General features: G+C 41.6%; 2 protein-coding genes across 5 annotated transcripts in view; both read left to right on the top strand.

Annotated features, from left to right (window-relative positions):
• The window catches only part of LOC310715392 (uncharacterized protein), a 147,137-nt gene that overhangs the window by 62,845 nt on the left and 72,440 nt on the right, over positions 1 to 11,852 (top strand). The gene's annotated exons all lie outside the window — the stretch shown is intronic.
• The window catches only part of LOC310715386 (adhesion G protein-coupled receptor L1), a 32,849-nt gene continuing 23,127 nt past the window's right edge, over positions 2,131 to 11,852 (top strand). For 3 of the 4 annotated variants that reach the window (XM_083521784.1, XM_083521783.1, XM_083521782.1), the window contains exons 1-2: positions 7,822 to 8,671; positions 8,792 to 9,005. In XM_083521784.1, the coding sequence (XP_083377910.1) occupies positions 8,602 to 8,671; positions 8,792 to 9,005 (284 nt within the window). In that variant the 5' untranslated portion in view covers positions 7,822 to 8,601. Of the gene's footprint in view, positions 2,259 to 7,821; positions 8,672 to 8,791; positions 9,006 to 11,852 lie in introns of those variants that run through there. The other variant, XM_083521785.1, reaches the window with a different exon arrangement.

Below are 11,852 nucleotides of genomic sequence, written 5' to 3'. Positions count from 1 at the left end.
CTTTTTCTACCTTCAATATTAAATCATAAAAGGAATAAAGGAATCGTACACGGAACAGAATTTATATATAATATGATTTTCTCTCGAAGTTTAAGACTCAAGTTTTATAGATTTATGTATATAAATTCTTTATATTTATTCATTGCAGTTCTCAACCTTGACCTTCTCATGCTACAAAATGTTGCTAATGCTATAGGCAGAAACAAGAGAAACATTTTTTTTGTCAGTAATCCCATTAGATGTTAGATTGGATGTTAAGTTAGATGTTGGACTGGATGGTAGATTGGATGTTAGGTTATATGTTGGACTGGATGTTAGACTGGATTCTAGGTTAGATGTTGGACTGGATGTTAGGTTAGATGTTGGACTGGATGTTAGATTGGATGTTAGGTTATATGTTGGACTGGATGTTAGATTGGATGTTAGGTTAGATGTTGGACTGGATGGTAGATTGGATGTTAGGTTATATGTTGGACTGGATGTTAAAATGGATTCTAGGTTAGATGTTGGACTGGATGTTAGGTTAGATGTTGGACTGGATGTTAGATTGGATTCTAGGTTAGATGTTGGACTGGATGTTAGATTAGATGTTAGGTTAGATGTTGGACTGGATGTTAGATTGGATGTTAGGTTAGATGTTGGACTGGATGTTAGATTGGATGTTAGGTTAGATGTTCGATTGGATGTTAGATTGGATGTAAGGTTAGATGTTAGGTTGGATGTTAGGTTGGATGTTAGATGTTCTGTAAATGAGCTGCAAGGTTTGAATGAGGTTTTCCCTGCGACTGAGCTGCAGCAGCTCCAGTCCTGGACTCTATTTAGGGGTCTTTTCTGTGGGGGTATATTTGTGGGGTTGGGGGGTGTCAGTGTTCACTAGCTAATAGTATTGAGGTATAATTCTGTCCAGCTCTGTTTTTAGTGGTTTGTCTGGGCAAGAAACTTTACTGGAACATTTAAAGTAAAAGGACCATTTATGGGCCAGGAACAAACCTTACTACGGCTTGTGTGGACCAGAATCAGGCTGCGGTGAAGTTTGTGTCAATTCTCAAACCCTTGTTCCTTTACGACCAGAACCTTCTCTATAGAAAACGTAGATTCTAAACATTGCATTCCATCTCAGGCACTATTCAGGAGCTCCACCTTTGGTCTATACTACTGAACGCCTAACTCTGAGCTTAGTTGAGCTGTCTTGATTGGACTGGGAGGTGGTTGGGGTTTCCTGTGCACCTACCCCACTTAGTTTGACTTTAGCATGAAGGATCTGGTCATGTCATTGTTCACCTTCTATCCACAGTGGCTTCTGAAATTCAAAGCTCTTCCTCTCAACTGCCGGCTTTTAGAAGAACAAGGAGGTGATGGACCAACACAGTGTGTAATCAGTGAGACCTTTCAGAGAAAACAATGTCACCTTGTACAAATAATAAGTGCTGCACTAAGAGTTGTGAATAAACCTGAACACATATTAGATCATTGTTCTAATGAAATCCTGCTCTTCCATCTCAGGCCTGAGACTTACACTGTATTGGAGTATAGTTTTGGTGGTTGTGGTGGTTCTCATCAGAGGTGTTTGACATTCTTTAATTCCTTGCTTTCCAAGAAATAGAATATTAACATGTCATACATAGTGAGGTAGAGAAGCAACCAACACTCAACAGGACACTCCAAAACACTCTACAGGGGCCATAGAAGCATGTGGGACATGTCCACAAGTCTTAGCACTTCCACCAACAGACCAACAGAAGATTTTAGTTCTAAAAGAGCCACACCCATAAAATACTGTAGTACAGATAAGACACTAAAGATCTTTGTTTCAGATGAGACACGCCCACAAATTAATCTGCCAGCAGATAAGACACGCCCACAAAATATAATAAAGCAAAAAATATATATTTTATCATATATGTGTTTGTGTGTGTGTGTGTGTGTGTGTGTGTGTGTGTGTGTGTGTGTGTGTGTGTGTGTGCGAGGACATGCTAGTCTCCTGTGTTTGCATACACTAAAATGGAAGGTGTTATTTGCGCGAGGTTCTTTCCCTTTTGGGAACCCACAGGTGCTGCAGCGCTCTATACATGTGTGTGTGTGTGTGTGTGTGTGTGTGTGTGTGTGTGTGTGTGTGTGTGTATGTAGTAAGAATGGAAAGACTGAGGAGCCATGAGGGAGAAGAGCAGAGCAGCAGGATGACTTCAGGAGAGGGAGAGAGAGAAAGAGAGAGAGTGAGAGGGGGAATCATGCACCTGTGGAACTGTTTTGAATGCGAGGTGTGTGTGTGTGTGTGTGTGTGTGTGTGTGTGTGTGTGTGTGTGTGTGTGTGTTGAAATGTAACCAATTTAACATATGAACATACCATTGAATTTTCATACTATTGTATTATGACAACCGTTCCCCACCCTTCATTTGATTTCTGTGTGTGTGTGTGTGTGTGTGTGTGTGTGTGTGTGTGTGTGTGTGTGTGTGTGTGTGTGTGTGTGTGTGTGTGTGTGTGTGATATTTAAAGAGAACCGAGACAGATACAGGATGAAACACAAGGAGAGATTTGAATGCACTGCTGCAGCCCTCATTGCAGTGTTGCTATGGTTACTGTGCATAGAGAGTCTAGGCACCGGTGGATCAATGTGTATACGTGTGTGTGTGTGTGTGTGTGTGTGTGTGTGTGTGTGTGTGTGTGTGTGTGTGTGTGTGTGTGTGTAAAAGGCATTGTTGGAGCCGAGCGGCATCTTGGTTTACCGATGCCTGTAAATCATTTTTTTCTTCCTGAGCCACATTCCAAGCATTTAACACACACACACACACACACACACACACACACACACACACACACACACACACACACACACCAACCAAATGTTCTTTCTCTCTCTCTTTGGTGCATTCTGAGAAAAAAAAAAAACTTGACAGATTTCAGATTTCATCTCCTGAAAATGCTCCTGTGCGGTTCCTGTAGTATGATGGTGGATCTTTTTTTTGTCGTAGGTGGAACATCGGGTTTTCTGCATGCAGTACATTGTTACAGTACCATCAGCAGCTTGGACATCAGCAGGAACAATGGGGGGAGATGATTCATGATTATGAATCGTTTACTCATCATTTATCCATAATCATTTTTTTTTGTCACATTTATGATCACTGTTACCAGACGTTCTGCTTCATAGTCTTGAAGATCCATCTGAACCACACAATTCTACAAGTTGATCAACGTTACATCTATACACTGCATTTATACAGTGAAAGTTCCACATATTCAGAGTCGGGTTACGCCTGTGATTAAATCTGAACTCTTTAATCAGACCCATGTTGATCACAGTAACGATATATTTAATCCGCATTTTATGGCCAAAAGTATTGTGACACCTGAAGACTTCTCCAAAATGTTACCACAAAGTCGGGGGTACAAAATTGTACAGGAGGTCTTGAAACAGTCCATGCACTTGAACTAGGAGACTCGAACCTGTTCCAGGATGACAATGCAAACCCTGTGCACAAAGTCAGCTCCATGAAGATCTGCTTTACATGGGTTGCAAGATGTGGAAGATCTCCTGCTCTTAAGCTCCAACTCTCTTTGGATGAATGTGAACGCTGACTGCACCCCAGGCCTCCTCACCTTCTCACCTACATCACTACCTGACTTTACTAACACACATTCAGCTGAATGAATCTCCACAAATCTCCACAACAATCTCTACAAAGTCTTCCCAGAAGAGTGGAGCTTTTATACACAGTAGATGGAGACTAAATGTGGAATGAGATGTTTAAAAAAGAAGCACATACCAATCTTATGGTCAGGTGTCCACAAATCCACAAGTCTATATAATGTATGTGTCATTTGGTATTGGAGATGATTTAATTAATAAATAGTTGGAGGGTCTAACAAGGGTCTCATGAAAATCATTTTTTCAATGTTATGAAGAATAACAGTTTCATGTTTTTTCATCATATGTCTTCTCAAAAACGAACATTATCTGGAAATCTTCTTCTTATCTGGAAATCCAGCATCATCAAAGCTGCTGCACGATTACGTATCAAAGCGTGCATTTATCCAGGAAGCGAAGATTTAGGTCATGAAAAACAAACACAGTGGGATGGAGTCAAGGACACAGTGTGACTAAAGATCTGTGTGGAAAATTTGTCACCTTCCAAAAAACACAAAAAAAAAAAAAAAAAAAGACACAAGATGGTGTTGCAGGTGGGACTTCCTGGTGAGAAAAAGATGCAGAGCCTGCTGGCATTCCTCCTCCAGGTAACAGGACATGGACGGAGTCAAACCAAAAGCGACGTGAGGCTGACATCCTGATCATGCTGGAGTAACAGACCTAACAGCAGTGGGAAACGGTTCAGTCCCAGTGTCGCAGGGGTTCAAGATGGGATGCAGGAAATGAAGGTATCCAGGAGATACTACCGAAAGTAGTCTCTCCTTACCGTCTACACAAAAACATAAAATGTGATAAATTTAGCATTACATTCAACATTAAACAGGTCAGTGAGGTGAGGTGAGGTGAGGTGAGGTGAGGTGAGGTCCTCAATCTTCAGAACAACAGCAACACATTGTAGCAGGCAAAGAAAAAGTGTGCACATATTTTACTCTTAATGCTGGTGGCTCACCTCAGTCTGAACTTCTTCACTCGTTTTTTTTTTCCTCAAAGAGCCGATTGAAGTCGTCCATCAGCTGAAACCAGGATGAGCAGCTGCTTTCGAAGGGCTGTCAGTGGATTTTTTTAAAGAATTACCAAAGATCCTTCACAGCAGTTTCTTTCAAAGATATCTCAGAGAGCTGTGCTGGCTCTTCTCCCCCCCAAAAAAATTGGCTTTCAAAACTAGATGGTAAAAATTATCTCACCAATGATAGTTACTCGTGATGTAATGGTATTCTACTAAATATATACTCTTGGGTTCTTTCCTGGTTTTAAAAATGAGCACTACATTTGTTAAACATTGTGAAAGATGAAAAGAAAGACCCCAAAACAACACAACATCCCCACCAACAACATGGCAGGAGTGGAGTTTTTACAATCATTTGAAAAATATTTTGAAGTACAGGTCTATATTTCAAATCAGAAATGATGAAAACCTCTCATTAGCAGAGGACCAGCTTGGAATTCACAAACAAATATATGATATGAGACAAAAGTTCTGGAAACCAAGATTAAGCTGATGTGCTTAAGTGATGAAACGGACAACATTTGAAAAAAAGAAAAAGAAAGGATCTGCTCATGATCTACAACCATGATCAACAGAATGGAGGTTGTGTCATGGTTTTGCACTTGCGTGATTGCTTCTGGAACAGCCTTAGCACTCTGTATTGATAATGGAACTCATGATGTAGCAGCAGAATGAATTCAGAAATCTACAGCAACGTTTGGGAGCAAATCTGCTGCAACTTCATTGGGAGCAAACACACACATCCAGAGGAAGGTTTCAGACTGGCCATGTCAATCAGGAGACCTCAACTTAACTGATCAGTGTTTCACCTCCTCTAGAGGAAACTGAAGACGGAATTGCTGTTTTGGTACTTACGACTGTATATAAGCCAAATTGCACCAGGTGTCATTGGTGGCATTAGCTTTGGAAGGTTTGGAACTGAACAACTAGGTGAAGTTCTCAGAGCCCAACAACCCCGGAATGGAAAAAGCTACCAAGCCCATGCAAAGAGGTACGATAGGAGAGAAACCATCAGTTTCTGAGAGAAGCAGCAACATCAGACCCACAGAGAAAAACAAACGCAAAATCCGCACATGACATTTAGACTCATCCAAAAGTAGTTTTAGCACCGTTTCAGCTTTTTTGCATGATCCCAAGATCTCCATGAACACACCAAAGTACAGAAGCACCATGATACGGGACTGCTCTCCAGCAAACACCCCTGAAACATTACATCATCAAAAGAAACATGAATAAATCAATGTACACATTGTACGAGACACATTAAAGGCCTTTCAGCCGAAAAAAGGATCAAGGTTTTGGCGGAAGACTGGGTTTTGCACGGCCTAGCCGATCCTCCGGTTTTACACTCATGGAGGATTTTTGAAATTGCAAGTGCATCAGACGGATCTTCATAACCCTGGGGAATTGTGGACTCCATTAGGAAAATTGAACCACCGTGCTGCGAAAAGCTAATTACTCCTTACCGTACAGAGCTGTAATAGCCAACAACGGCTTTGCAACAAAGTGCTAATGTCAACGGTGTCCAGATTCATTTCCCTCTATCAAATGCGTGAATACGTTCTATTCAAAAGCACTAATTCCAAAGATGTTGTGTGTGAGATAGAAGCGGTAACTGTACTGCTTTTCTCTTACTGTAGTTTCTACCATAATCACCAAAAGATCTAGCGATTCAAGTACTTATACGTTATATAGCGCTAATGTAACGTATAAGTCTGGAACAGTCATGTGGTTCTTCATCAAACTGCTACAACAAAGTTAATGGCATCCACCAGTATATGACGTCTTTAGATGCTGTAGCATTAAATCTTCCTAGGTGACACAAAACCTGTTCCAGCATAACAATGCAGATCCTGTGAACAAACCCAGGTCCATGGAAATATGCTTTTCATGGGTTCCAGCAGAAGATCTCCCGCTATAAAGCTAATGAACATGATTAAACGTGGATGCTGACTGCACCCCTCCTCACCTTCTCACCTACATCAGAAGATACTTTACTAACACACATCCTTGTGGCTAAATGTATCTCCACAAAATCTAATGAAACATCGTTCCAGAAGAGTGGAGATTACTATAACAGCACATGGGGATTTAATGTGGAATGTTCAAAAATCTCCTATTCGTTCATACAGTGTACCTGAAAACATGGCACATTTCTTATGAATAATGCCTCTGATGAACAGCCTGACGAACAGCCTGATGAACAGCCTGTTCAAGACAGATCAATCTGGCACTTGATTGCTACTCGATCGCCTTGAAATCTAAAAGTAAATCCATTTACCAGGACGTTAAAGTTTCACCTTGCTGGGTGTTTCCATTTGCTTCTCCGAGCAACTGAGCAGAAAATGATGTTCTCGAGCTAAATTATAGCGTTCAAAAAAGGACAAGTGGTGTTTGGACGCATTTACTTCTCGACAGGCGAATAGCGGCTCGTCTGAACATTCACAAAAGTCATTTCTCTTGATGGGTTTGTTTTTTTCTTCAAATAAACCACAACCAGATTCACATTGATTTGAGATTTCTTGAAAAAAAAACACTGATTTAAAAATATATATATTATCATTTGTTTCTCACACACGTTTACCTTAAATGCCAGGAAGCAGATCATGATCATGATCAACTCCAATATATATTTACAGCTTTGTGGGGTTACATCAGGGATTGTAATGTAACGCACGTTATAGCTGAAATTTATAAATATTATTTCATATGTTAAATATGGTCTCAAACATCTTAAAGGAAGTCTGCATATATGAGTTTGGAAAAGTATGGAATTTCGAAATGGAAATGGAACCCTGACCCTAACCCTGTGGATCGGAAGGTCATGGGCCCCTGAGCAAGACCCCCAACCCCATAGTTGATGAACCGCATACCCCATTAATAATGAAATGTCAGTCACTCAGGATAAGGTGGCGTCTGCCAAATGCCACAAAAATGCTCAAGGGGTAAGTCTCAGAGTTACTAATCTAAATGTTGGCACTGACTTCCTACATTTAGGCCCTTGAGCAAGGCCCATAACTCTCTTTACTCTTGAGGTGTAGCGGACCCTGCACTTGGACCCCAACTTCCTAACATTTCACTATGCTGCAAAGAATCTGCAACAAATAAACTACTTCTCAATTTTTTTTTCTGGCATGTTAGTTTGATTTTAAGACAACAATTAGCTGTTGGAATCTTGTACCTTCCCACACTTCCTTGGCTTTTATACTCCATAAACATTCCCTTTGGTCTTTTATAACTTCGTTTATATGCCACACAGTATGCCCTATTCCGGAACGTTCCACCACGAAATTGCTGTATCCGATATGTTCAGTCAAATGAAACATATTTACAGGATTCACATCTTGTGTAACTGTGGATGGTCCAGCTAAAGGCTGTTATAGTGCCATCGAGATGCTTGGGAATATGATTTGCTACAATGTTGCTACCCGCATCAGGGCTACATCAGGAGAATGGTGCTGGTAAGGTAAGCGAGCTCAAGACGCATCGAGACCACCGAAGCCAGACTGATACACACAATCCACTTTGCCCTAATGGCTTTCGCTCTGGGGAACTGTTTCAGCACGGTTCTGCATGGACTACTGTGTTTATTTCTCCAGTGAACATATGGCAATGCAGTAATGCACAGGGTTCATGTGGGTGTGAAAGGGGGTTCCCAAAATAGGCAGCAATTTAAAATGGTATAAATGGATCATGAAATTCAAGGTGACATAGAGTAAGTTTATAGCACCAGATCATATATCTGAATGGTGTGTGTTTGGGTGTGTGTGTGTGTCGGTGTGTGTGTTACTGATAGTTTCTTTGAGAGAAATAGATTGGTATCTCATAAGTTCTTTTAAAAAACTCATTCTCTATTATTCTTCCCGCAGCTTGAATAAATTCAGAAGGATTTCAAGTTGCTACGCTTGAGCGTTCCTCCTGGCCCCACCCCTAACTCCGCCCATTACCATGGCAGTGTCACTGTGGTTATTGTGGATGTGTGCCATCTCTCTGAGCAGCATCAGCCCCTCAGAACAAGGTGAGTACTGCCGAAAACAAGTTTCCTCAGCAAGATGAACTTTTCTACATAGTTCTTGTGATTAAAGTTGTAGAAATTGCTTCTGAAGCTCTGCCTCCCGTCTGTCCGTCACTCTCTCAGCTCTTAGCAGGGCGGCGATGCCCTTTGGTCTGATGAGGAGAGAGCTGGCTTGCGAAGGTTACCCTATTGAGCTTCGCTGCCCAGGAAGTGATGTCATCATGATCGAGACGGCCAACTACGGCCGCACCGATGACAAGATTTGCGATGCTGATCCGTTCCAGATGGAGAACGTGCAGTGTTACCAACCAGACGCCTTCAAGATTATGTCTCACAGGTCTGTAATAATGCAAGGTGGATTTTCATAGACACACCTAGGATTTATATTGGTGTTTTCCAAGTCCAAACTTGTGGTAGAGTCCAGTGTTCCAGAGACATCAGTTTGGACAACATTCGGCTGTCCACCAGTTACAGGGGGTTATAATATTTCAGTAAGCATTAAAGGTAGTGTTACATAGACATCGGAAAATTAAGACCTGTTTAAAATTATTTAAGACCTAAAGCAGTGACTCCAGGGAACCCCTGTGGAATGGGAATGACCTTTGAGGACTTTCCAGTTTATTATAACGGCACACTGTTTTGTCAAAGATGTAAGCAGACAACTGTTGTGGATTAGTTTCTCCAAACAATGTTCCAGCAAGACAATGCTGGGAGAAGAAGAACGCTGGGAGCGTCCAGAAGAACGCTGGGAGCTGTATTGCGGTGTAAGGGGACTTTTGTCACACAGTGTGTACACAGGACGATGTCTTTTGGCACACTGACTTATGTAGGTCGATGCTCCCTGTGACTGTGTGTGCAGCCTCGTGCTGCCATCTGTTGATGTGTTACAATACTATTCTCAAAACCTTTTGATATCACCTCATATTAGTCAAAAGACACAAGTACCCCTCAATCTAGAACCAACAATCAGTGGGGTAATTCGGATCTCATCAAACTTTTTGATTGGTCCAGAGTCAAATCAAACATCTGGAGGCAACTCATGGTGTTTGTCGACAAGGCTGGACAAGTGTTTATATGGTTCCATGCTGTAGAGCATCTCAACCTTTAACAACAGGTTCAGGATCAGGTCCAGATCTGCCCCCTAATGAGATGTTGTTTAACCACCTGACCAGTTCCAGGAACTGAAGAGTAACTTTTTCAAATGTTGTTCTTTAATAATCTCTGACTTTCCGAGCCACATGAAATTGTGATTTGAAATTTTCACACAGGCCTAGTAAGATCTCAGAAATTAGAATGGAGAAAAGGAGCTAATATGCATGAAGATGTGTTACCTGGAAGCTATGCATAAAGCTAGCAAGCTAGTCAGGTTTCTGTATTTTCCTGCTACACATACCTTGTGCTGCAAGTGAACAGGTCTTTAGGGGATGTTTGGAAGGGTTTATGAAAAATGATATTGGGAAGTTTAACCTGCTCAGCATAGGTTCTGCCTGGGTTCTTCAGGTGGACAGAAGTATGCCACCCTGTTTCCGAGAAATTCTGTATTGATTTGTTAATAAATATTACACATGCGTATTATATCTCCATTTTGCCTGCAGTATCTTTTATCCCTGTAGCTTTGTGGTCTATTCTGATGGTATGTATCTATGTAACCACAAGAGCTATGTATAAGGTGGATGTTTCTGAAGCTCAGGGTCGTATTTACAAGTGATGGGAAGCATAAGGAAGTGTGGGACTGACCACAGGGTTTGATACAGTGGTGGCAGGTGGCCGGACCACAGTAGTAGCTAAAGCAATGAGATAAGGAAAATTTGTGGGCAAAAATAAAACGTTCAGTACTTCATGGAAGGTAAATGTTTGTCTGTATGTAGGAATGGAGCTGAGCACTGCTCATGCACAGTATGTAGTCATGAAGTCTGACTGCTATCACACAGTCTAATACGAGGAACTGGGAGGTCCCTGGGCTTCTCAGAACTTATCATGGTCAGGTGTAATATGCTTATAGGTTTACAACTAAGCAGTTAAGGTTTAAGGGGCTTGATCAAGGACCCATCATTGGTAGCTTGCTGGTGCTGGGATTTGAACTTGGACCTTCTGATCCAGAGTCCATGCCTTTAACCACTGTGCCACCACCTCTAGTGATAGATTACCTTTGTGTAGCACTGTAACAGACTGCCCAGTTGTTGTAGTTATTCAGCAAAGCTGGATTATAGTTTCTGATCTTGGCTCTACCCAGGAACCAACAAGAGAGTCCGAATGTTGTTTTCCTTGACCAAAACCAAACATGGTTATAGGAACTTACCCTCAAGTTCTGAAGTTCTGGATGTCTCTATGTAGTGTTTTTTAAATTCTCAATCTTGGACATCTTTCCCACCTGCAGATGAGTGTCTACTTGAAGGCCAAAGGACAGTGTATATTTTTAAGAAAGCATATTTTGGACCATCCACATGGAGGCCACCTTGGCAATGCTCCTGGCTAGATATCAGGATTTCATGCAAGGCAAGGACCAGATCAGAAACAATCTGATATAGAACTAAAATGTGGCAACATCTAAAACAACATTGCAGTTTTTCTGTAGGTGCTTCACATGAACATGTTTTCAAAAGTGTTTTAAAGAATTTTCAGCCATGACACACAGAGGAGTTCTATGAGATATTGAGGTGAATAAAGTGTAAAGAGGTTTGATGGTTTCAGGACAAGATCTGCTGCTCTACTGCTAAATGAATCTGCTCTGAATCCCAGAGATGATAAGAACCATGCTGAAGGTGTAGTAAGAGTGACACCCCCACGTCCCCCATTCCACAGGATCAGGTGGTGCTGAGGAAGTGAAACAGGAATGGGAAGGTGTGACCACGCCCGGTTAGTTTAGTCAGAATATGAAGAGTTGAGTAGTGCGGATGGAGAAGCTTAGGCTGATAGGTCATAGCTCCGGCATCAAGAGAACATCAGAAAGAACACAAAAAGAGCTGCATGGCTGAATCAGACATGTGTAGAGATAAATACGCTTCGCTTAACACGCAGACACATGTCAGACGCCCGTTCTCCTGCAGACCCAGAGATCGTTTTTACTCCGTCACAAACAGCAGCACAGCGAGAAGCTGCGTTCTCCGACACTGTTCGAAAGCGATTAGACAAATTATCTGTTATATTTGCCCGAGTTATCGATTACTGCAGCTTGAGTGATAGT

Source organism: Silurus aristotelis (genome assembly GCF_946808225.1).
Source record: "Silurus aristotelis genome assembly, chromosome: 20".
Classification (NCBI taxonomy): domain Eukaryota; kingdom Metazoa; phylum Chordata; class Actinopteri; order Siluriformes; family Siluridae; genus Silurus; species Silurus aristotelis.
Note: the sequence above shows the minus strand (reverse complement) of the source record. Positions and strands in the feature narration are given on the sequence as shown.